The 27260-nt window shown below is 39.8% G+C and overlaps 1 protein-coding gene across 1 annotated transcript; it reads left to right on the forward strand.

The window, feature by feature from the left end:
• Positions 1-4495: 4495 nt before the first annotated feature.
• On the forward strand, positions 4496-27260 carry nampt2 (nicotinamide phosphoribosyltransferase 2). The gene is made up of 11 exons (XM_068712611.1): positions 4496-4755; positions 12188-12323; positions 12464-12567; positions 14087-14215; positions 15706-15864; positions 16884-17014; positions 17098-17323; positions 18487-18606; positions 20029-20169; positions 20319-20444; positions 21715-27260. Exons 1-11 carry the CDS (start codon positions 4708-4710, stop codon positions 21874-21876), a joined length of 1482 nt encoding a protein of 493 aa, XP_068568712.1. The 5' UTR covers positions 4496-4707; the 3' UTR covers positions 21877-27260.

Consider the following 27260-nt stretch of genomic DNA (forward strand, 5'->3'; position numbering starts at 1 on the left):
CTCATACGTGCCGTTATTCAGACCGACATCTTCCGCAATACTAATCGGCCTGCAGTTAGTATCTATCCACTTTGCTGTGGCATTTGTTAGCTTGTCTTGCTTTTGTTTATCTATACTTCTCCCACACGCTGGTTCCAACGTAGTCTGCCGAAGCCTCCCTCCACCGTTTGTTTGGGTGATTTGCTGGCATCAACACTGTGTATTGCATTTTTTTTAAAACTGCGTTAATGCACGATAAAATAATTGACATTTGGCATTTAGAGAACACATTACATTATTACATTTCATTACAGTCATTTAGCAGACGCTTTTATCCAAAGCGACTTACAATAAGTGCATTCAACATTGGTAATCAAAAGAACTACTAGTCACCAGAAGTCATAAGTACATTTCCTTTTCCAAACAAGCATCTAAGAGCATGAAGCAGAGCATAACTCAGAGGCAAAGTACAGTGCAGAAACAAAGAAAAACAGTTAGTGCAATAAGTAATATGAATACAATAAGTGCAACAAGCTAGTATAAATACAATAAGTGCTAAGTGGAAGGCTCAGGGAAGCACTTCCTGAAGAGGTGGGTTTTCAGCCTGCGCCAAAAGATGGACAGCGACTCTGCTGTCCTGACTTCAGTGGGAAGTTCATTCCACCACTGTGGGGCCAGGACAGAAACAGCCGTGACCGGGTCGATCCGCCGCCGGGACCTCTGAGCGACGGGGCAACCAATCGCCCCGAGGCAGCAGAGCGAAGTGGTCGGGCGGGGGTGTAGGGCTTGACCATGGCCTGGAGATAGGAAGGAGCTGTTCCTTTCACTGCCCTGTAGGCTAGCACCAGAGTCTTAAACTGGATGCGAGGTCTTACAGGTAGCCAGTGTAGAGAACGGAGAAAGGAAGTTGTGTGGGAGAACTTGGGGCGATTGAACACCAGGCGAGCTGCGGCTTTCTGGACAAGCTCCAGAGGTCTGATGGCCGTCGCCGGGGCTCCGGCGAGTAGAGAGTTGCAGTAGTCCAGGCGGGAGATGACAAGAGCCTGGATGAGAACCTGCGCCGTCTCGTCAGTGAGGAAGGGACGAATCCTCCTGATGTTGTAGAGCAGGAATCTGCAGGAGCGTGTAACGGATAAAATGTTTGCTGAGAATGACAGTTTGTCATCCAGGGTCACACCCAGGTTCCTCGCAGTCCGAGTTGGCGTCACCACGGTATCATCAATGGTGATAGACAGGTCCCGGTGCGGGCAACCCTTCCCCGGGAGGAACAGTAGCTCGGTTTTGTCCAGGTTGAGCTTGAGGTGGTGTGTCGTCATCCACTTCGAGATGTCAGAACACAGAATGTACTGTTGCTTATTAGTCTTTTGTTGTGCAACCACTTTTTGTCTCTTTTCCTGTAAAATGTGCATAATCCTGATTGCTTTATAGCAGAGCTGTGTGTGTGTGTGTGTGTGTGTGTGTGTGTGTGTGTGTGTGTGTGTGTGTGTGTGTGTGTGTGTGTGTGTGTGTGTGTGTGTGCGCACATGTATGTACATTGTGTGTACCAATACTTAGATGTTATAATGTTTCAGTACAACATTCAGAGTTGTGCAGTTAATATGCCTCTCTGACCCCTCAAGTAGTGACACTTGATGTAGTTTTAGCCAATGAAAGATTATCTTATCTACTGAACTAATTGTATCTTTTAAAATGAATTTTTATGAGAAAAAAAAACACCGAAAAGGAATTATTTTCCATATACTAAATGCTGGGTGGAAGTTGTTGGTAGGGATTATCCAAGTCTGGGAGGTCAATGATTACTAACAATAAAAACAATGCATTGTTTTCCGTGCATTGTCAGATTTTAAAAAAACTCCCTCTTGGTACCTTCGAGGACAAAAATGTCCTTTACTAAATCAGCAATATGATTGTATTCAAATTGTTTTCCACTTCAATCAAGGTTATTTTTTTAACTAACATCAGTATTGATCAAATATTTATTTATTTTCAGAATTTGAACCCTTTGAATGTCAGTTTTTAGATGATGCCATTATATCTTTTACGAAATAAAGCACAACAAATGAATTAATTATATACTAAATGCTGGGTGGAAGTTTTTTGTGGGGGGTCTGTGATATGTTTAAGAATAGCAAAACAAAATTGATGCATAGTTATTTTTTGTACAATGTCAGATTAAAAAAAAACTCTTGGTACCTTGCAGGATAAAAACATCAAGTATCACTTTATGTGTTGTTATTTGAATGAATTATCCCCTAACTTCCCTTGTTTTCCATTCATCTTCTAGAAAGAGTTGAGGAGGTGGAAAGGAGAAGAGGTTGAAGAGCAATATGAAGTGGGATTCCTCATGGAAAAGCTGAGTATCATTTTAAGTCTTTTCAATGTATTATCTGTCCATCTGTTGTTTTGAACTAACTCAGCTCTGCTTCTATTTATCTTTTTGAGAGAGGAGAGGAAGTTGAACTGGATGAATTGTGATTCCTTATAGAAAAGGTGAGTGGCACTTTATGTGTTATTATAATTAAGTATCCCCTAACTCCCCTTGTTTTCTATTTATCTTTCTGAGAGAGAAGAGGAGAGCACGTAGCATGGCAATATGAAATGTTAATTCTTACACAAAAAGGTAAGTATCAATTTATCTAGTGTCACTACTAGAAGTCATGAAGTTTGGTTGATATTTTTAAGATAGCTTGGCAAAGGTTCTGCAGACTTGTTACTTAAAGGGCTGATTCAGGTCATCAGAGGGAATGTTTTATGCAACATTCAGACAGTTTCAACCATTTTCTGAGAAGTTCTGACATTTTGAATGAACAGCAAATGGAAGGATGGAGGAATCTGTTGCTACTCTAACAGTGGCTGGTGTAACGATGTGACAGTGGTTCTGCAGCACTGTTCTCCTGATTGGAATATTTGATCATAAACTGTAAACCCTTTTACCCTTTTTGAGTCCAACATATGTAGGCAGACAGATATAGTGCTCTGCTTTAGTGTTTTTCAGTCCAAATGCTATCCTTTGGAGTAAATACAATTATCGATCAAAGAGTCACGAGTTGTTCTGTATGACTCTGCCCTCTAGTGGCAACTATGAGGTTCAAGAGGCATGTGATAATGGAGCCCTCTTCCTTTTTCAACTTTAATGCTTTATTGTGCAATGTCATGATTTATAAAAAATAACACATTACAATCGGATAAATCCTTGGAATAAGAAGAACAGGAACTCTTGGCATGTGATAATGGAGCCCTCTTCCTTTTTCAACTTTAATGCTTTATTGTGCAATGTCATGATTTATAAAAAATAACACATTACAATCGGATAAATCCCTGGAATAAGAAGAACAGGAACTCTTGGAAGAAACTAAGAATGACACCGATGAATATCAATGGAGAAATAAAAAGTTATGAACAATAAACCTCAAAAACTAAACGTTCTTACAGTAATATATAAAGTCCAGAGTCCTAAGACTTAAGGTTCACATTTTTCTAGATCTGTTCCAAAACAATGCGCACATGCTCATATGTACTTTGAAAGATTTTGGTCACTGTAATTGTAATTATTCTTCCCCACACATACTGGCCATGAAAAGTTCCTTGTCCAACACAATTCCAATGCAAGTGATAGGGGAACTCAGCCAAAGCTCATATCAGGCTTCAGCACTTTGAAAATCAAATGAGTATGTTGAGTAGTGTGCAGGGGATAGATAGTAACACAGAGGAAATATTGAACTCAGACGACTCAGTTTTTCCTTCATCTCTTTTCTTATGAGTTGTTAAATCAACATCAGCCTGTATTTAATTATTATATGCATTTGTCATATCATCATTCATATACTTTTATTTATTTTTCTTCATAACCGTATACAGTGCTGTCACTTTACTTAAAGCTCATAAAGTTATGCTATAATGTGTTGTAGATTTTTTTAACACATTATTCCATTTCAGAAGCGTAGAAATGATAATCTGTTCTGATACGTTGGAGCAGTTCTCTGTGTCTGAATAACTGAATAAAGGTATGGTAGTAATAATGTGCTGTGTAACACATGACTCATATGCTTCTTTTACATGTGTTCTGCTTGTTATTATTACTGTAAATTTTAACGTATTTATTGTCATTATTGTTATTGTTATTATTATTATTATTAATAATAATAATAAATAAAGCTCCAACACTGAAGCTCACATTATGTGCTGATTATTACATTATGAGTTTTTGCTACATTTAAATTATTACATTATGTGCAATTATCACAGGACCGTAGTGTTCTGTTTTTTCAGAAAGGGAATGATGGACATAAATTACTTTATATTCTGGTCAGACCACCATGAGAAAAGTCAGCTGGGATTTTAGTCTTTGGGAAGAGACAGACTTTAGTAAGCAACCTAAGTTAACATGAAATGCTCCTTTAATCAAAACCAAAAAAACGACTGTCCTTGAATGCAGCATTACGTAGCCGATCAGAGGGGCGGTGCGCCTGCCATGCGTACTGAAACCCGCCCCTTTGCAATAACCCCCAACCAACAAAACGACTACTGCTTTGACTGTTTTAGCAGTGTTGTAACGTCTGAATCGGAGTTCAATGGAGAACACACAGGGGTTACAATCACGATAATTCGACGTTGAGGTGTATTTTCTCTGCTGCTCTGTCTGGTTCTGGCTCGCGCTCCTGTTAAGTTGCTACGAGGAAACTGAAGTGACATTTAACAAATCTGTTAATTCATTCATCCACAACAACAATGGCAGCACAGGAATTTAATTTCTTGCTTGCGACGGATTCTTACAAGGTGAGTGGACCTGTCCTTCATGCGCTTTTTTTGTTATTTTCCAGACAAAATGTAACAAAATCAGTTTATTTTGGGATACCGTTCGCTAACGCTACACGTTTCGTTAAGTGTCTCACTACACACCATCGCACATCACGAGGAACGCTAGCCGTTGCGTTTTGGCCAATTGAATATTTTGTGTCCTTCAACGTTGTAGTTAGCAGCTGGCCGCGGATCAAAACTGAAAGTAAGACACCAACAGTAGTTAGCTTTAGCTATACACACACAGCATTGTGTGGAACGGTGTGCCCTTGTTATTAGTGCACCCTGCAATCTGTTAAAACCATGAGCAGGGTTACGTGAGGTAACGTTAACGGTCAACGTAAAAGTCCAAGCCGTAGGCACTCAAGCAAAGTGTAATCTATGAAACTGTATTTGAGAAGATATGACATGGGAAAGAATGGGCGAAGTTAACTGTAGACAGTGAGCCAATGCGTTGCTTAAGTTTCGTTATGCCCATACCTAAGCCATTCTTCACACTTTACTGCGTAGGCTATAAACGCATTTCTAAACATGTTGTGTTTAACCACATTTTCCAAGTTTTATCTGCTCAGCGTCAGCGTTATGTAATAAATACAGACTCGGTTTTTTAAAGTCATATCTGCTAAAAAATCCATCAACAAGACTAAGAAGTATTTGGTACCAACTTTCAGTGCAGTATTTGATAAATCATGCTACATGCATTACCACATCTACCAGGTGCACGCTCAGGGTTCAGTGTGTCAAAGGTCCTATAAATGAATCGGACTTGTCATGTGATGACATTTTGTCTCCTTTGCGTGTAGTTGCGTGAGGTGTATAACAGAGCCCAACTTTTCATTGTCTGTTTATCTTTCAGTTTCGCTTCAGTCAAATTGTAACTGATGGGCTTAGGCAAGCCCTGTGGTTAAATGAGAGAAGCTTCGGTGTAAGCCAACACATACGTGAAATCTTGTACAGAAGCCTGGTTGAAAGCATTTTAGCATTCAATGTAACGACATGGTTTGGAAAGTTGAACGCAAAAACAAACTCCCCAAGATTGTTGCATTGCAACATTGCATGGAAGGCGATTGGCAAGTCACAAAACCAACGTTGTAAAACATTTAACAGTGCGGTGCACAGTAAGGCTAAACAATACAACTGTAGATAGCCTTCATTGAGATGATTCCGTATGGTCGCCGATTTAGGGTCCCAAGGGCGAGCCGGAGCACATAGGTTGCAAGGTTACAAGCTGATTTAGTGTTGAAAATACGCATGAAAAAGTATCAGACTGCGACGAGCCACGGTATTTCATATTAGCCACTGTCTATTCCATATCAGTCACTGTCTTGTCCATATTGGCCACTGTGTATTCCATATCAGTCACTGTGTATTCAACATCAGTCACTGTGTATTCCACATCAGTCACTGTGTATTCTCAGTCACTGTGTATTCCATATCAGTCACTGTGTATTCCATATCAGTCACTATGTATTCTCAGTCACTGTGTATTCTCAGTCACTGTGTATTCCATATCAGTGACTGTGTATTCCCTATCAGTCACTGTGTATTCCACATCAGTCACTGTGTATGCCATATCAGTGACTGTGTATTCCATATCTGTCACTGTGTATTCCATATCTGTCACTGTGTATTCCATATCTGTCACTGTGTATTCCATATCTGTCACTGTGTATTCTCAGTCACTGTGTATTCCATATCTGTCACTGTGTATTCTCAGTCACTGTGTATTCCATATCAGTCACTGTGTATTCCATATCAGTCACTGTGTATTCCATATCAGTGACTGTGTATTCCATACCAGTCACTGTGTATTCTATATCAGTCGCTGTGTATTCTCAGTCACTGTGTATTCCACATCAGTCACTGTGTATTCCACATCAGTCACAGTGTATCCCACATCAGTCACAGTCACGGTGTAGTCCATGTCAGTCACTGTCTATTCCATATCAGGCACTGTGTATTCTCAGTCACTGTGTATTCCACATCAGTCACTGTGTATTCCATATCAGTCACTGTGTATTCCACATCAGTCACTGGCTATTCTATATCAGGCACTGTCTACTACTGAAGTATTAGTCTCTCCGGCTCTCTGCAAGCTCTGCAAACCATCTCTGTGGCTCTGCACAAGCTTTTCCGCTAAGAGAGATACAGCAGGGGAACTCGATAAACGAAGGGGTTAATTCATCCCAACCTGAGTTGGTGATTATTGGAAAGACTAAGCAAGGCGGTTTTGGTGAGTGTGTTTACGATGCTTGAATGCTCAAACAGCTGATCGCCTCGCACACACACACACACCTACGCAAATATATCAGCAATCGCTGATAGGGTTGTAGGTTTGAAACATTTGAACAAACCCTTGTGCTCACAGGGGCCCATGTTTACATTTTTTAATGTGCCCATGTCCACAAATATGAGACTGTACATGTGTATAATACCAATACAAATATGTGTACATGTCCTGTACATAGAAACCCAATGCAATATAACCAGATCCACATGCATGTCCGCTGCCGCCCTGCTATCCATGTCTCCTTACACTTTGGAGCCATATTTCAGATGTAACACATTGGGGTTTATGGTAGTCTTGATCCAGCTGTGGCTTTGAACGTGGTATTCAGTAGATACACTAAATACATGCTTTAGCCGTGGCTCTGGATTACAGTCTGTATCTGAGTACTAGAAAACTATGTTAGTGAACATGACTCATGATGTGCAAATCATTGTAATGCATTGCTGGTGAGATAGTATGGCGCAAGTGTATTTTCACTGAGTCCAACCTTTCATTGGCTGTTTAGCTTTCAGTTTCATTTCAGTCAACTCTTGATCTGAATCCACTGTGAGTCAGTCTGCTGTGTTGGTATTTACTGTAACTTATGCTCGGCTCAGTAGAGTTAAATGCCACATGTCACTGTTGGATGTCATTCAAAGGTTTGCACTGGAGCCAAATGGCAAAGGTCTGGATGACCAACCAGTCTTCATTAGAGCCAACGACCCTTGAAAACAAGTCTAAATGCGTCTGTCATCACAATCACATAATAGAATTTGAGTTGGCACATTGTGATGAGCTCATGTCAAAGTCCACTGGGTTTACCTGGTGTACAGGCCAGCCCTTTTTGAAGAAGTGTACAATTAGTGTATGGCATAGGCTTCTCCTAATTTGACTCCCATGTCACTATTTAAACTTATTTTCCAGAGTTTTGCATTGGTGATTACATTTTAGTCACAAAAATAATGTCAACCACATCTTAAATTTGTTCTGAAAACAGAGCAGCTTCCATGTGGGCCACATAACAGCCTGATCATTTAAGCATACCGCAATCATTTTGCATAGCTTAATCGATGGATTCCACAATTATGGGAATTCATACCGCTATAATTTCTCTAGATCTTACTGCTGTTGGGTGGGTTCTTCAGTTTCAGCTCAAATGAGACTGCATTTCTTGCTTACAAAGCAAGATGGTGAAGATAACAGGACTCTTGATTTGTAGTGGAGAGTCTCCCCTACAGGTGCAGCCGTGTGTTTGACCTCTCTGAGGAAAGTTATGCTGGAGTTGTGGTTTCCATACAGCTTTTCTCATTAGATAATACACATAAAAATGTTTGGAGGGGTAAGTGGTAGTGGTGTAACGGATTGTTGTCAATCCGTGATCCATACGGATCCTCCCTCACTGTTCGGCACACATGTGAACCGCAGCTTATTTACAGTTTCCCTTAACCACCACAGTGTAAAATAAAGTCTTACTGACATCATTATCCACCAATGTGCAGTAAAATATGCGATTGCATTTATGCTTTTCTAGTCAACGATCTGTGATAATGTTACATTGTTGAAAATAACTGGAGGAGAGTTGGTAAAGTGGCTAATGGTTAACGAACAAGGTTCCATTCAGTTGCATTATGATGCATTCAGGCTCTGTTCAGTAAAAATTAGTATTAGGTGAATGTAAATTATTAGCGCTGGGCAACGATTATAATTTTTAATCGCATGTTTTTTTTGCGATTAATCGCATTGTTATGCGCAAAATTCAATAATGAATTCAAAAGTAGTGTATTTTGCACTTTTATTTTTAAAGTACTGCTACATGAACAAAAGTGCAATAACATTTGGTTTGCAAACACTTTAAACAAATAAGGTGCTTTTTAACAGCAGTATTCCCTTTAAACAGTAGCAGTTAAAATACAGTTATAATGATTCTGATAATAGATATTCAGCCGGTGTTCACAACTTTATTTTCATGTGTGTAATAGATGCAATTTGAAATGTACACCTTGAAAACTGCAACCCTATCTACGTCATGTTTGTTAAATTTGTTAAATTCTCAGTAGTGATAACTAAATGATATGCTTATTATACATATTCCAAACAAAAAAACTTTAAAAACTCTATGTGTGGTATTTGTTATAAATGTACATTGGTACATAGAGGGTGATAAGAAACTGTACTTGGAGGGACTTAGGACCCAGGAGAATGTAAGTGAAGCATGGAAACCTGAGAAGTTATGTTAGTAGTTACAGTTAGGAGCAGTTTGTTCTCACGTGCTATGTTTATTTAAAAACACGACAATATGTATTAGGATATTGTCACGTTTGATCCTGTAACGAGACGATGGTGCGCGCATGTGTGAGACAGGAGGGACCGACGGTGACGGAGTGAAGGAAGAGACGCCCCACACACACACACACACACACACACACACACACACACACACACAGCTGTTCACCGCTCGCTGAACGGTTCTTGTGTTAAAAATGTCCACTTAGTAATAAAAACTGCGTCAACGCGCGAAAAAATAATTGTCGGCGTTAATTAATGAATGCGTTAACGTGATATTAACGCGTTGACTTGCCTAGCCCTATAAATTATATATTTAGAATTATTAACAGTTTTACCATTGAAATGATTTTTTAAGCAGAGAGCATTGAACATTTTTTGTTTATTTTAATTTGACCTCAGTACTGTACGGTACAGAATCTGTCAGGGTGTCATGTATTTACAGGGAATTCTGACTACTTGTTTCCCAGTCTTTAAACGCTTTTCAACGTTGCAGCAAGCACTTCACTTTCGAGGTAAAGAAGGATCACTAATTCTAATCCCAGCACAGACTAGGTAAAGAGTGTGGTAGCTGGAGAGATGCCGATTCGCCTCCCGTGCGCTGAGTCACCTGACATATTCTGAGAATAACAGTATGTGACTGGTTGACTATGTTTTAAGCCAGTAAATAAAGTACACATTTTTTTCTCCCCTTCTCCTCATACTTGTTGTTTTCGCTCGATTAGGCTGATCTTACTTAGAGGATAATCTTAGTATAAGATGCTGCCTGTTCTGGGGGTTTTCATGTTTGGTGACTTAAGCCATTTTGAATTTGTTCTCTTGAAGATAAGGAGGAAAGGAGATGGAACTTAAATAGGATGCAGGATGAGGCAGAAGAATGTGGAGTTAGTGCCTCTTGAAGCTATTTCTTCCACTGACTGACTGGTTGTTGCTGCTGATTATTCAATTAGGGCACAAGGAGAGACTTGTGCTTTAAGCCGTCATCATTTGTTGCCACATCGATGCAGAAAACATGTTTACTGTACATGCAAGCATCACGTTGAGCAGCTTTTCAGCTTCAGTGTGCTAACTGGGGTGATATGTCACTGTGTGGCGTGATAAGATTAGAACGTGATGACCGTATGACATTACCCATACTAACCATGATTATTAGAACTACATTGTGACATGTTTGAAATCTACAGTTGAAACCAGAAGTTTACATACACTGCAAAAAGACGCATAACTATTTTTTTTCTCACTGTCTGAAGCTAAATCAGTCTAAACCTCTTCTGTTTCAGGTCAGTTAGGATTACCAAAATTATTTATTTTTGCTAAATGCCACAATAATGAGAGAGAGAATATTTTAGAGAATTTTTTTATTACTTTCTTCAAGGTCAAAAGTTTACATACATTTCCTTAGTATTTAGTAGCATTGCCTTTGAACTGCATGACTTGGGTCAAACGTTTTGGGTATCCTTCCACAAGTTTCTTACAGTACTCTGCTGGAATTCTGGCCCATTCCTCCTGACAGAACTGGTGTAACTGAGTCAGGTTTGTTGGCCGCCTCGCTCGCACACGCCTTTTCAGATCTGCCCACAAATTTTCGATGGGATTCAGGTCAGGGCTTTGTGATGGCCACTCCAAGACATTGACTTTGTTGTCCTCAAGCCACGTTTTAACTATTTTGGCAGTATGCTTAGGGTCATTGTCCATTTGGAAGACCCATTTGCGCCCAAGTTTTAGCTTCCTGGCTGATGTCCTGAGATGTTGCCTTAATATTTCCAGGTAATGTTCTTTCTTCATGATGCCGTCTATTTTATGAAGAGCTCCAGTTCCTGCTGCAGCAAAACAGCCCCACAACATGATGCTGCCACCTCCATGCTTCACAGTTGGGATGGTGTTTTCAGGTCTACAAGCTTCCCCCTTTTTCCTCCAAATGTAACGGTGGTCATTATGGCCAAACAGCTCCACTTTAGTTTCATCAGACCACAGGACATGTCTCCAGAAGTTAAGGTCTTTGTCTTGGTGTCTTTTTGCAAACTGTAATCTGGCTTTTTTATGTTTCTTTAGGAGTAATGGCTTCCTTCTTGCTGAGTAGCCTTTCAGCCCATGTCGGTGCCGGACTCGTTTTACTGTGGATAATGACACTTTCTTACCAGCTTCAGCCATCATCTTCACAAGGTCTTTAGCTTTTGTTCTGGGGTTGATTTGCACATGTCGGACCAAAACACGTTCATCTCTGGGACACAGAGCCCGTCTCCTTCCTGAGCGGTGTGATGGCTGGACATTCCCATGATGTTTATACTTGCGTATAATTGTTTGCACAGATGAACGTGGCACCTTCAAGCATCTGGAAATTGCACCCAAGGATGAACCAGACTTGTGGAGCTCCACGATTCTCTCCCTGATTTCTTGGCTGATTTCTTTTGACTTTCCCATGATTTCAAACAAGGGAGCAGAGGGTTTGAGGTGTGGCCTTAAAATACATCTCCAGGTGTGCCTTCAATTAACTCACATGTTGTCAGTTAACCTATCAGGAGCTTCAAAAGCCATGACATCATCATCTGGGCTTGCCCACGTTGTTTAACGACATAGTACTTTTGGTGTATGTAAACTTTTGACCTCAAAGAAAGTAATATAAAATTCTCTAAGAAATTCTCTTTCTCATTATTGTGACATTTAGCAAAAGTTAAATAATTTTGGTAATCCTAACGGACCTGAAACAGGAGAGGTTTAGTCTGATTTAACTTCAGACAGTGAGAAAAAAAGTGTTATGTGTCTTTTTGCACAGTGTATGTAAACTTCTGGTTTCAACTGTATTTTTGGGACTTTGCCTGCGAGCTGGCTGTTGACTTGTGTCTGTGTCTTGTCTTTCAGATCACACACTACAAACAGTATCCTCCGAATGTCAGCAACATCTACTCCTACTTTGAATGCAGATGCAAGAAAGGCTCCCAGTTCAGTGAAGTGGTGTTCTTCGGTCTTCAGTATCTGCTGAAGAAGTACCTCATAGGTACAGTCACGTACCCTCTGATCCAAGAAATAAATGGACAGAACCATAAAGAAAAGTTCATAGGCACTTTGCTGTTAAAGAGATTATTGGGAATTGAAGTATCTTTTAATAACCTGGTGACTCTGGTTTGTTGTCTGCAGGCCAAGTGGTCACAGAGGAGAAGATTCAGGAAGCCAAGCTTTTCTACCAGATGCACTTCAAACAGGATGTGTTCGATGAGGAAAGCTGGAGGAAGATCCTTGAGGTAAACCATAAGATGTTCAACCGTGAGTCTGTCTAGACCAGGGGTCGGCAACCCGCGGCTCTGGAGCCGCATGCGGCTCTTCAGCCCCTCTGTTGCGGCTCCCTGAGGCTACATCCACACTAATATGTTTTTTCATTTTAACAAACAAAAACGATCTCCGTCCACACAGCGTTTCAGCATAATTTTCGAGATGATCTCCGTCCAGACTAAAACGCCTGAAAATGAATATCACATGACTATTCACGTACACTGGGCATGCGGGTGGGCGTAAACAGGAAGTAGATTGGTTGCTCAAAGCCGCTAACCGTGACTTCAGACGGCCGCTACGTAAGTCTGATAACGCTGCTGGTCAGGCCACTTACTAATCGCTCCAATAATAGCTGCTTCCTTCGCAGAAATGCAGACTTTAACTGAACAACAGCTGCTAGTAAAGACAACAAGGTCAGCAACGCCTGTAATCAGTTGTCTATGTTGAATTAACCTGGTAGTCAATCAGTAATTAAGGCTGTTGTTTGTGAATTTCCGGGTAAGGGTCACGTGATGGGGGTGTGACGAATCAGGCAAGGACACGTCGTGACTGCTAAGAACCAATCAAGTAATGAACGTGGGGGTATACATTTCTAAACTTATGCGTTTACGAGCGTCCACACAAAGAGGCAACTCCGGAGTCCGTTTCTGGTGCTTTGAAAACTCCGGCGTAGTGTGGACGCTCAGTGTAAACGTAGCAAAACATATGGAATGGAAACGTAGTAGTGTGGACATGGCCTCAGGCTTTGACAAAAACTAACATTTTAAATAAATAACGGTTATTTTAATTTTATTTTTTGCACAGTGGACAATCTTTCAAAAGGAACACCTCTTGGAGTTTGAGGTGGTACTGTGTCACTGAAAATAAAAAAAATGTTTTAATATTTTGTCAACTAAAATGTGCGTTATCTTACGTCGCTGCCTTTCCCTGCAGGTGGCTAATCATGTATGCAGACCCCCGCCCTCGGTAAACTATCAATGGATAAATCCCAAAAAAGAAAAGTCACAGAGGAAAATAGAGAGTTTAATTCTGCGTGGATGTATTCATTTGCTTTCAGTGCCAACGATGCTGGCTTACCTGTATGCTTGATATGTGCAAAAAATGTAATTTAGAAAGACACTTCCAGAACAAGCACACATTTGCTGAAAAGTATCACGCTGGAGAAAAGCGATTTCTCAACTGCTGCAGCAAACTCTCCTCTTCATAACAGTTTGATATTGTTATAACAGGTAAAATAGCAATAATTGTCTTTATTCTTGTTCTATATTTTCATAAATACAACAAACTATAGTTTTTGCATATATAATGTAACTATATATAAAACTTTATAAGCTGTGATATCAAATAGCTTTTGCGGCTCCAGACACATTTTATTTGGTAGAAAATAGGGAAAAATGGCTCTTTGGATTGTAAAGGTTGCCGACCCCTGGTCTAGATGGATTCGTCATCATATATCTAACCTGTAGTTCAATGTGCTTGTTACCGTGTCAGAAACATGATGGCCGTCTTCCTATCCGGATCAAAGCCATCCCAGAGGGAAGGATTATACCCAGAGGCAATGTGCTCTTCACTGTGGAAAACACAGATCCCGACTTCTACTGGCTCACCAACTACATTGAGGTAAACCCAGAAATGTGTTGTTGGGGTTCAATGTTTTTAAATGGTGAAAGGGTTGAAATGGCAGGGACGGGACCAAGTCATTTGTTTGCCAGTCACTGCCAAGTCTCTGCACTCATGTCCCGAGTTAAGACAGGCAAGTCCTGAGACATGCCTTTGTAATGTGATCATTTTAACCCGTGGTTGTTTCCCGCCCCATATAAACTTTGAAATTAAGGAGTGAAGTGTATTCCAATAATTAGATGGTGGAGAAAGGGGTAACATAGATGCGAAAAAATTGACCCTCGGTAGAATATCCATTTTCACAATTGAAACCCAAGTCTGTAGCGATTTTGAACTTTGAGTCCATCTGTTAAGGTCAGATTCAATACATTTATAAATGCCCATATCATTTTTGGAGATGATTGTATTAAGGGAATTGAAAATTTCAATTCCAAGGTATTTAAAGTTTTTAACAATGGGAATTTCAGAAGGTAGGGATCTCTGTATCAAATGTTGATTTAATGGTAAAAGAGCTCATTTGATTCAGTTTATTTTATAACCTGATAAGGAACTATAGTCTGCAAAGGTGCTTAAAATGTGAGGGATAGAGGTAGGGGCTTCGTCAACATATAATAAAATATCGTCAGCATATAAAGAAATTACATGACTGGTGTCATTGAAAGTTATTGGAAAAATAGATGGGTGTTCTCTTAGAGTTTGTGCCAGTGGTTCATGTGACAAAGCAAATAAAGAGGGACTAAAGGGGGCAGCCTCGATGACAGGAACGTGTAATGTGAAATCAGGGGGGAGTTAAGCCCATTAGTAACAATCATAGCCGTATGATTTTTATAAAGTGGCTGAATCAATTTAATAAAATTCCCCAATCCAAAAAAGTCCCCAATCCAAATCTTCTCAATACTTCCCACAACTAATCCCATTCAACCCTATCAAAAGCTTTTTCAGCATCCAAGCTAAGGACAGCACTTGGGACGTGATATCTTTCGTAGCATGAATAATGTGCAGAAGGCGGCGCATATCAGAAGACAATCATGACTTAATACAGCCCGTCTGGTCACAGTGAACCAATCTGGTCATATATGGTTCAAGACGTGATGCCAAAACGCATGCAAACACTTTAATTTCGGTAGTAAGGATGGACAGGGGTCTGTGGTTGCTACATATGGTAGGGTCTTTGCCAGGTTTAGGTAATACCGATAATAAAGCTAAATTAATGTCTTCTAAAAAACAATTAATTTCAATAGGGTCGGACATTTCTTTATGTTTACTTTAGTATTTACCAAGGATGTCAGTTTTGCACAGTACTGCTATTGTGGTAATTTTTGAGATGTGCAGGTCACAAATGCTATAATCTCTGACCTGACCAAACATCAGTATTGCAGCTCTTTCCCTTCAACAACTAGCCTCTCGCTTCTCTTTTGTCATCTTTTATTTTCCTTACCAACTGATCACTAACTCTCTGTTCTCTTTTACCACTCCCACCTGCTGACCAGACCATGCTGGTCCAGATGTGGTATCCCATCACCGTAGCCACCATATCCAGGGAGTTTAAGAAGATCCTGGCCAAGCACCTGAAGGCCACCTCTGGGAGCCTTGAAGGTCTGGACCTGAAACTGCATGACTTTGGCTACAGAGGAGTCTCCTCACAGGAGGTCAGCAAGACTTTTCTGCCTTTTAGTAGTTAGTGAGAAACCAGCTGTGAGGTTGAATGGAGTGTCTCTTGCACCTTGCAGCTACTGATGTGTTTGCACTGAAAGGATTTCTTCATAATCACTGTCACTATGGCTAAGGAAGCGATGGGATCTTAATTCCCTTAACGCTCTATGCCACGTAACTGCTTTGAAATGTCCATGTCCTATGTGATCATCTTGTGATATCTGCTTTGTCTATATGGCTGTGTTATGCTGCTGTTATCACATTATGGTACAAAATCTTGCTGGTCACATGACTGAAGGCACAAAAGTTAGATGAAGAGACCTCAATGAAAGTCAGAGGGAAAGTGTGATAATGAGCATAAAGAAGGATTGTAAATTCAGTCATTTGTCTCTGGTACAACTGAGCCGTTGAGCTGGTGAAAGGGTTTCTTTGTATGAGGATTCTGACACAAACATTAGGTCCCACTTCCAATTGACGGATTGCTGTGAACACTTTTTAAAACCAGGCAGCAGTGTGTTTATGATAATATGAAGGCAGATTAGTGTCAGTGCAGTCTTAACCTAATGTCTCTTTAGATAGATAGATAGATAGATAGATAGATAGATAGATAGATAGATGGTGTTGCATTGGAGCTCCTCTCACTGGTAACTGAAGGAACCTTCATCAGTTCAGCTTAGCCCTGATGGCTATCAGAGGGACCTGTACGTTTCAGTCACTCAGAATTGATGAGAAAATGTGTTTATTAATATTGAAAATGCAAAAATCACCGGATGGAAGACAATCTTCTTCGTCGCTAATGAGGCCTAAAAATCATGTCGGGTGGGTGTAACATGGTATGATGGTCTAGGATCAGGGCTAAGATCAGTTGTCCCACGCACACAATATGTTACTACCAGTTTTAAAGCTCACTGACTGAACATCTACAAAACCTACAGAAACAATCTGTGTTTTCTGAGGTGTGCGTGGTTTGAACTGAACTAAAACAGAAAAGTGATTCTTAGTTTCCACTCTCCAGTCTGCAGCATTAGGTGGAGCAGCTCACCTGGTTAATTTCTGCAGCACGGACACAGTAGCTGGGCTGCTGATGGCTCAGCGATACTATAGCTGCCCGATGGCTGGCTTCTCCATCCCAGCAGCAGAGCACAGGTATAACACACACACACACACACACACATATATGTAAACCAGGGACTAGAATGTGAGTTCATGACTTCCTTCCTGTCATCCAGTACCATCATCTCCTGGGGGAGGAGCAGGGAGAAGGAGGCCTTTGAGCGAGTCCTTGAGCAGTTCTCCTCGGGGCCAGTGTCCGTGGTCAGCGACAGCTACGACATCTTTAACGCCTGTAAGAACATCTGGGGAGACAAGCTGAAGGAGCGAGTCATGGAGCGCAGCCAGGACTCGTGTCTGGTCATCCGGCCGGACTCTGGAGACCCCGCAGAGACTCTGATTGAGGTAAATAACAGGGCTGGATTAGTCAGTGTTGGACATTGACAAAATAGATATCTAAAATCTTTTCAATTTCACCATTGCACTTTTACAACTTTTTTCAACTAATGAATCTTTTTTTTTTTTTTTTTTTTTTTACTTATTTGGGTAGATTTTTTTTTTTAGATAAGTCATTACTTTTACTACGTCTGTTCAAAGCAGCATGGATGAAGCCACAGCTGGAGTTCACATTAGTCACACTATTTCAAATAGCGCTAGCAGCTAATATTTACAGATGCAGTGCAGCAGGCTGTGGTTGAGAATGCTGGTCTGAAGTCAGTACATCAGAGAGAGCAGAGTGCAGTAATGTCTGTTGTGGTTATGCTAGTAAGCTTATTATCATATACAGACTGTATATCATGCTTCAAAACTACTACTACTACTCCTACTTTCTGTCCTGAGGTGAGTATTCTAGCTAACAGTGTGTATTCAACTAGTCGTCCTTTGTGTAGACTGATGGAGAGAGACAGAAAACTAGAGACCAAATTATGCACACAAGAAAAAAAAGACTAAAACTGTTCATTCTGTACACATGACATCTATCACGCTCCTGTCCATCCTGGAGAGGGATCCCTCCTCTGTTGCTCTCTCTAAGGGTTCTTCCTCCTCCTCAAACAGAGGACCTGTACAGATTGTAAAGCCCTCTGAGGCAAATTTTGGATTTGTGGTATTGGGCTATACGAAATACATTGAATTGAAAATTTAAGCACGGATTGTCTACCTCAGGTCAAAGTGAACACACCTGTAGTTAATAAGTAACTAATGATGAAACATCACAGCATCATCTCCTAATTAGCCTGAATGAGTCATCTGATATGAGACTTTTTCCGAAAGTTAAGAGACTGATTTGTCCACTTCTCTAATCTTATTGTCTTCTTGTGATAGGACAGACTGGGACTTAGGACATCTATACTGAAATTATCAAAGTTTAAGGACAATATAACATGTTGACACTCTATATTTACTTTTTGACATTACAGACGCATCTTGTATCATGACCTGCTTTGTATTCATTACTAGGCAATGATTCAATGAGGTTGTAAGATGGTCATACTGCTCCATCTAACATGGCTGATACCTACATGTATGAATTGAAATCTAAAATATAATTGTTGAAATGCCATTTGTAGGTCATCAAGATTTTGGAGGAGTGTTTTGGCTGTTCTCTGAACTCCATGGGATACAAGGTTCTGCCCTCTTACCTGCGAATCATTCAAGGAGACGGCATTGACCTCAGCTCAGTGGATGAGGTGAGACCACGTCTGCTTGTCCTGGTCTGGCTTAACCTTGGCTCTTCTTATCTTATTTAGTATGTGATTTCTTTGTATTCCCACCTGTTGCATATTCAGTTTTCCTAGTGGTCACAGCTCTTGGTTGTGCACCTCTGAATTTATGTAACTTGGCGCGCACGGGATCATGTGACTGTCACAAATAGTTCACTGATAAAAACACTATTTACATTTCAGAGCATTATACAAAGTAGACGAAATCTCTTTTAAATGCTTTAGAAACAAGAGGTCTTAAAAATCTTCATTTGAGGAAATATTATGCAGCCAAGTCAAATAGTTTACAGGATCTTCAACCTTTGTTTCTTTGTAATGCATGTCATATTAACTTGTTTCTTTACAGGACTGGTATAAAGGCAAATAAGTAGTCCATGAATATGAGTTTACAGATCTTCTGAGCCACAGTCGCCCCACTTTTGCGAGTTACACCTACAGTCTATGGGCATATCTATGAGTCACACTCTTGTCTTCTGGATTCTTCACTGTTCATTTTGTTTGTTCGCTCTCTGGCGTTTTGGAGAATAATGCAGCACATAGAGTATAAACGCCTCCGTACATACTCGGAGCTTGCACACCATCTGCGGAGGCTCTCACTACGGCACCAAGTCCCGGTGGTAATATCAAAAAAATACCTTTCTGTAGACAGCACAGCAGGCAACACATAGACTACAACCACTTTCACTGTGATTTTCACAAAAACTGAACTGTTAACTGAAGGGCTTTACGACTTTGCATTCTAGGGCCAGTTTTTGACAGAGATTTGGCACTGCTACGACACTGTCAGCCACAGCTTTACAGTATAGAAGAGCAAGTTTGTTTTCATCTCCAAGTAAATGGCATGGAGAATTTGGTTAAATTGGTCTGCTCACTTAATGTGAAGCTGTGACTGAGAGAGTCTCTGTATCCCCCAGAGCTCAACACGATGGTCCAAACCATGACAACACAACCCAGGTTGTTTTTCCTTTAAAGATGTATGCTCTGTTGAAAGCCACTAACAGGGTGCCTACAGTCATGAGATTCCTGGAAAAAATTTAAATTAAGAACTATTTTCCAGGCCTGGAGATCCAGGTTTGGATTATATTTAGTTTTTGCCATTGTTTAAAAAATGCTTATAAAAATCCCAAAACATAATGTTACTTAAAACGTGGGAACGTGTTATAGAAAAGTTTTAAAACTCAATTGTTAAAATGGTTGGGAATTCTTCACTGTGTTCAAATATTAGCAAGTGTGTCCGTCATAACACAAACAATTATTAACTTCAAGTTATCCTTAAAAAAAAAATTGTCCTGACAGTTCCTGTTCCACTGCTTTGCCTAAAACATTTGTAATTATACGTTTAGTAAACAAATAGTTTAATTTCAAGCCTTCTTTCTTTGTTTTCTGTAGATTCTTCAGAAGCTGACCGATGAAGGCTGGAGTGCTGAGAACGTCCTCTTTGGTTGCGGCAGCTCTTTGCTGCAGAAGCTCAACAGAGATACTCTCAACTGTGCATTCAAGTGCAGCTACGTGGAGAGTAATGGCAAGGGAGTAAGTAGAAGGGGTCTGGCTTGATTTGGATGCTGCAACATTAACTTGCTTAAGAGATTCTCAAACCTCATTTAGTTTTTTTTCAATGTGCTCCTAAGCATTTAGAGCAGATGATTTTACTTCATTTACTTTCTGTCTCCTTCTTCCAGATGGACGTGTACAAGCAGCCGGTGACCGACCCGTCCAAAGGGTCTAAGAGGGGTCGGTTGTCTCTGAGGAGAAACTCTAACGGCTTCTTAGAGACGATCGAGAGGGGGGCAGGCAAGCCTGAGGAGGTCAGTTCCAGCATTTCATCTTTAACTCTCACTGACATTAGATTTGGATCATCACTGCTTCATACAGTGTGTGTGTGTGTGTGTGTGTGTGTGTGTGTGTGTGTGTGTGTGTGTGTGTGTGTGTGTGTGTGTGTGTGTGTGTGTGTGTGTATATATATGTATATATATATATATATATATATATATATCACTTGACCTGAAGAGCACTAGTGTATATACACTAGTGCTCTTCAGGTGAGAGGTCAAGTGACCTCTGTAAATATGGCCATGCCAATTGTTGTGGATAAAGTCACAGAGGAGTTCAATTTTCCACTCAGAAATCGCCCACCTCTCTACTGTGTCTCACCAAAATGAATCCATTCAACATGTTTGCCTATTCACATCTAAATGAACTTCAGCAGTCGGGAAGCGGTGACTACGAATGGAAGGTTGTTTTGCAGAAATGTCTGAACTTCTCCAAGTCTCTTATTCAGGATTTTTATACTGCTATACAAGATAAAGTATTTTAAGTAGTTTATTAGGCGGACTCAACCTAGCCTGTGCTCTTTTTTGATTTGTTTTGTGTTATTCTTTCGGTGATAAATCCGGTGCCGTTGTGGTTGTGTGGTACACCAGGTGGCCCCATCCTCATCTTGTATCTTGAACTTCTCATTACTTGCTTTTGATTGCCCAGCCAACTGTTTTTTTTTGCAGCCTTCCATTGTATTGTTGATCTTGTGATACCATTTATAATGTCATGTATTTGAGTATTTATGGGTGGATAGCCAGATATCAGGTTCTTGTACTTTTGAGTATAAAGATGTTTCATATTGTGAGTTTAGTGTTTTTTAAAAAAATCTTTCATTGCGTGATACTTTCCTAAAGATGGGGAACTCACAAGAAACCGATATTAAAAGCGAATGGTGAGAATCTGTGCAGCAGAGGCTGAAATGTACTGACTTTTAGTCGCTAGTATGGGTCGAGCTCTTAACAATGCTCAATTCCGATAATGCAACCGGATGGCATCATTCATTAGACCCTCCCTGCCTTGTACAGGCCCATTTTGTAATGAAAGCTTTCTGTTAAAAATGTGTGGTCTGAAATCAAGACACTCTGATGTCTTGATTCATTTTCTCAGATTAACAAAGCTCCTCCAAAGCCACAGAAATCATTCACAGCTGCCAAAATGATATATTATTTTCTATTTAATACCGCCAAAATGTGTTTAACAGTTCATTAAACTTCATCCTCCTGTACTTAAGGCTTTGTGTGTGTGCTCTGCGGTCTTCAGGATCTGCTTGTGACTGTTTTCGAGAATGGCAGCCTGGTGCAGGACTACTCCCTGGAGGAGATCAGGAAGAACGCTCGGCTGAGGGACGAGGAGGTGAACCCCATCCTGCACAACCATGAACAGGAGCTGCTGCACAATCACATCATCAACGGGATTCATTAGAGCAACCGCAAAGCTAAATAATACTTCAGTTTTTAACTGGGTGCACTGAAATGAGTCTAATCTGAACATGTTGAAGGGGAGGGAAATGCTGTTTTACAAGACACTAACATAAACTATAACAAAATGTTCAAATGGTTTTATTGATTGGAAGTAATCATCAGGTATGGGTTACACTTGCTAGTGCTTATATACAGTATTTGATTTAAGGTCAATTTCCAGCCTAAAAATGACATACACATACAACAAAACTGCATTGTCAGTTATGTTTCGAGAAAAATATAACTCCTCCTGGATTACGTCCCATGTGAATCCAAAAGTCAACGTTGACTTATTTTTATTCATGATCGTAACTTAAATAATAATTATTTTAAGCCCAACATGATGTTTTTACTAAACATAACCAAGTAATTTAGTTTTGTTTCAATTTACAATGTTAATGTTTAATACTGGGAGAAAATAGGTTTCCCTCGTAACCTGACTGAGAAAGCAGTTGTTTTTGTAGGAGAAAGGGTTGCAGTGTCAGCAGAATAATATATTAGTGCAGCCCCACGTTCTGCCCTTTAGTTTGGTTAATGTAAGAAACACAATCCGTACAGATTTACAGTATACAAATGAAGACATAACACTGACCAGTAGTGCAAAAGGAGCAGATTGCTTTGCACTGCAACAGTTTAGACGAAAATTAAGCCATACCTGTTGTTTCTGTTTCACGCTTTCTGATGCCATTGGCCCACAAAGCAAACTCTATGAATATTCAGATAAATAAATTGTAAAATGCCCTATTTCAAAACTTTGAAGCTCTTGTTTCATAATCACATGATCAAAGTCACTTTTCTTGATGGTGGTGAGGTGAACGCCCTCTGTATTATCAGCCAATCACGTACCCCCTGCCTCTGTTGAGCTATCCAGTTAGCCTCTGTTAGCCACAGCAGCAACAATGCTAACGTAGTTATGAGTCAGAAAACCACACGCTGCTTCTGTAGATGCCCACAGACACAGTAACTAAGCCTAAGACTTAACAGGGTTGCTGATGCTACCTAGCTATGAGATATGTGATTGACTGAAAGGTGAGCGGGACCTGCAACAAAAATGTCCTCTCGCCTTTTTCTAAATTTCGATTAAAGTATTAGTTTGATCATATGATTGATTTGATCATATGTTTTTTAATATTTTTGTAATTAACATTAGATATTGATGTAGAGATAATTTGTTGATATTTATGCAAATTACAAATAGTTAATGTGATGATGATTTTGATTCCATCTTTGAAGTTTACCCAACTCAAACAGTATCATAGTGTTAAACTTCTTCTTTTGTATCCTTTGCTGTTTGGTACACTACAAATTTTTTTCACTAATGGTAAATGGACTGTACTTGTAAATCTTTTCTAGTCTTCAGACCACTCAAAACACTACATGTCATTATTCACCCATTCACACCCATTCAAACACTGATGACAGGGACTACCATGCAAGGTGCCACCTGCCTATCAGGACTCTAACATTCACATACATTCACATACAGCAGGAACAGCCTGCAGGAGCAATTTGGGGTTAAGTGTCTTGCCCAAGGACACATCGACATGGACTAGTGGGGCTGGGGATCGAACCTCCGATCCTCTGATTGAAGGACTGTGGTCGTCCCCTAATGAGTCATATGTCTTTGTCTTCTAAGGTTTATCTGCAGAGTGGACATTAAAGGTGCTAAATTCAAAATTCGTCGAGTATATCTATGATTGAGCGATTGCCTCCACATGGCTCTCGACATGGAAGCGGCTGAGCCATCCGCTTGCAGCTTACAGTGCTAACGGCACAAACAAAGGCAACAGAGCCAGTGGCCATTAGCTAGCCAGTGAGGCACACACTGTGACTCGCATGCACTAACATTACAGCTGCACCTAAAGATTATTTCTATTAGTCGATTAATCTAAAGACTAATTTATCCATCATTCTAACTTTTTTTTAATTGTTGATTAATAAAACAATTTACCGAAAATATATATCAAAAACATGTCAGATTAATATTTCAATTTTTTTCAATCGTTTTCTCTTAAAAATATACAAATGTAACAACATAATATACCCCATTTGTCAGATGCCTGATCAGAAAAATACTGGATCTCAAATTCAAAAGGATTGATGTGACACTGGAGGAATTTAATCACAGAACATTAGCAACCTTTCCCTCAAGTCTCTGGCTAACGTCTTCTTTCATCGGTTGGATAAGGGAAATAATTAAAACGATTTACAGACTCTTAACAACAGTCTGTAGCATTGGTTAAAGCCATTTTCTCACTCATACATGCCCATTCAAGTAAACCGAAAATATAAAGCCGTCGAATAATAATGATAAAGTAAATCTATTTTAAGTGACTAGTGCTAACAGAATATCCGCGTAATGATAATCTTGGTATATCATGCTAAAAAGGCCAAAAAGTAATCGGGACACTGTACTGTCTTGACAAATCCTGCCGGGATGCTTTCATTTGTGAGCCTGCATAGCGGCTGTACTGCTGTGAAAAGCCGTTTCCAATTTGCAGAGTTTACACCACACTGTTGGGTTTCTGCCTAAAATACTTCCACACTTAAGAGCAGGGGTCACTAATAGGCAGATCGTGGTCCAGGTCCAGACGCCGTTGTATCCAGACCTGGACCTAGAACCAACGGATAATTGAGAATTATTACATTTTAACGGAGCATTTCTATTTCAACCGACGCAGCTTTTCTAGACTTTTCGGCACTCGTTCAGCAGTCCAGGAAACACATCGACCAATTACATGCGTTGTAAATCATCTCATGTAATGTTACTCAGCCAATCAAATATGTGTATTCTGATAAGCGTCGCAAGTCCAGTGACATGTACACACACAAGAGAGAGCTAACAGTCGGAATAGTACGTGAGTCAGAGAAGTTATTTCACATGACGTTCTCCATAAAGAGAAATGTGGACAGAGAGACCAGAGCCTTTAACTAAGAATGGACAGACTCCTAAATCTTCATTAACCACAACCAGTTCAAAACCAGTATGTCTCATATGTTCAGAGGCCGTGGTGATTATTAAAAGGGGTAATGTGAAGCGCCACTACGAGACAAAGCACAAATCTTTTGAGCAAAAATACCATCTCACATCCAAAATGAAGTCACAGAAAATAAATGATCTAAGAGCCCAATATGATCAGAATCCTAACACATGAATTCACTGTCCAACAATGATGTTAACAGAGAGGAATAAAGCTGAAACAAGAGGTTTAATAACCACAGAGAAAGTCCCTGCACACACGTTTCTTTTTTTAGAAGATGAGAAAAATATGGATATCATGGCTTTTTTGATTGACATCAATTCAAACTTGAAAAAAGTGAATATAAAGCGCAGGGCAATTCAGTTCAATTAATTTTTCTAAAATTAAGTATTTTATTTTAAGAGTCACAATTTTAAAAGCTACCTCAATATACATACATGGCACTAAAACATTATTGTGATGTTCCGGACCTTTTAATGAGGAGATTCTCTTCTAACTGGACCGTTGCTTTTGAGGATGGTTGGCGAGATTTTCAAGCTGCAGCTTGTTTTCTGGAGGTACGCATGCTTTGACCGGGTGCATCCATACCGCCAACACGCCGACGCACATTATGCAAATCCACTTATTTTTGTAATCAATGGCGTTGTTCATGTCGAAGAATTCCCCCCCTGTCTTAACCAACATGCATGCACTGCCAGCCTGGCTTTAGTAAACATATTATAACACGCTTCTTTCTCTGCTCAGGTAGACATTGCTCCACTATGTCTTTACATAGACAATAGTGGTTTGATGCTGTATTAATGATTGTAATTTCACACCTTGGCACCTTTTAAACTACCTTTATTTAACTGAACGCAGGACTGTTATTGTGCCCTGCTAAAATGAGTGCATTATGTAACAAAATATACTGGATGTCAGATGTGATTTAGAATTAGCAGTATGAAAGAGATTGGATCTGGATCGGGGAATGCACAAGTGGGATGTCCTTAGATGGAATAGTACAGGTGCTGGTAGTGAGAGGATGTTTTGTTTAAAGTCAGTTTTGATTGGCTGATGAACCATGGATTGACTTATGGACATTAAAGGAAACATTTACTGATATTCTCCATCACATACAGTCAGCCTCTGATGTCCACTGCATTATTTTCTGATTTTCGTCATTAAGTCTTTCAGTACCAATCTTCAGTCAACATCCTCTACACAAGGGGCATTATTGCTTCAAATAGTTTTTCAGGTCTATATAAACCTTCTTCATGTAAAATCTGTTTTCGGGCAGTTGTTCCCAAATACTGGGTCGGGACCCGCAACTGGGTCGCAGGAGATTTTATTTGGGTCGCCAATTAAATTAGCTGAATTTCTTCCATAGTCTTTATTCAGCATTTCTATCTGCAGTCTATCTGAGCCATATGAGGGAGCCTGATTGTTCATATAGTTCCTATAATTGTAGTTTACGTATAACATTGAATCTAATATGAAAGAGTAACGTACATTCTGTTTGCTTAGCTGATGAGAGGGAATGAAAATAATCTGTGTAAATACATTTATTTTACAAGTTTAATATGTGTATTTGTTTTCAATAACATGCATAAAACGAAGTACCTCTACTAAATGGCTGGTTTACCTTTTCTAGAAAATATACGGTGATGTGGAGATGGCAGTAAAGATGGTCAAGAACGTTCATTTACGCACAAATTCCCTATCCTCACTACTTATAGATAAGACCTGATGGTTTGTCATTTTTATGAAGGGTCCTCAGTGAAAAAGTTTGTATTATGTGATTACCTGCCTTAAGTAACTCGCTGTATATGTATACAAATATATATGTAATGTAGAATAGACTGAAATTTGAAGTGGCTAATTTCTTTTGTTTTGGGCAGGTAGCCATGTAATGCTGCCTACTTTTATCACAACAGAGAGAAGTTCTGACAGATGGAAAGACCAGCTGCTGGATTTCTATGCATTCAACATATGACTCCAAAGATACTGCTGCTTTTATTTAATTACATTTTTTATTCTCAGCTGTTTAAGGCCAGTTCTTCGTAATTTTTTATCCTTCTTACTCTCTTTTTAGACTCCTTTATTTCCTGTTAACATATTTGGCTTTTTTTTAATAATCACTGGTATGTTCACATTCAGACTGCAGGTTCAGAGCCTGCTTGCATCAGATGTTCTTGCTGATGACCTATAGACTGATGGTCTAGGGATGACCAACACTGGACAACACTAGGTTTACCCGCTGTATCGGCACTAATCATATATATAATTATATTTTGTAAATATGCTTTTGAAAATGATTTGCCTCTTAACTTATCTTTATCTTTTAAAATGTTCTGTATTTTTTTATTTGTGTTTTAAGAACCAACCT

The sequence above is a fragment of the Cebidichthys violaceus genome, unplaced genomic scaffold (genome assembly GCF_023349555.1).
Source record: "Cebidichthys violaceus isolate CVI_PGR_0920_01 unplaced genomic scaffold, fCebVio1.0.p SCAF_17, whole genome shotgun sequence".
Classification (NCBI taxonomy): domain Eukaryota; kingdom Metazoa; phylum Chordata; class Actinopteri; order Perciformes; family Stichaeidae; genus Cebidichthys; species Cebidichthys violaceus.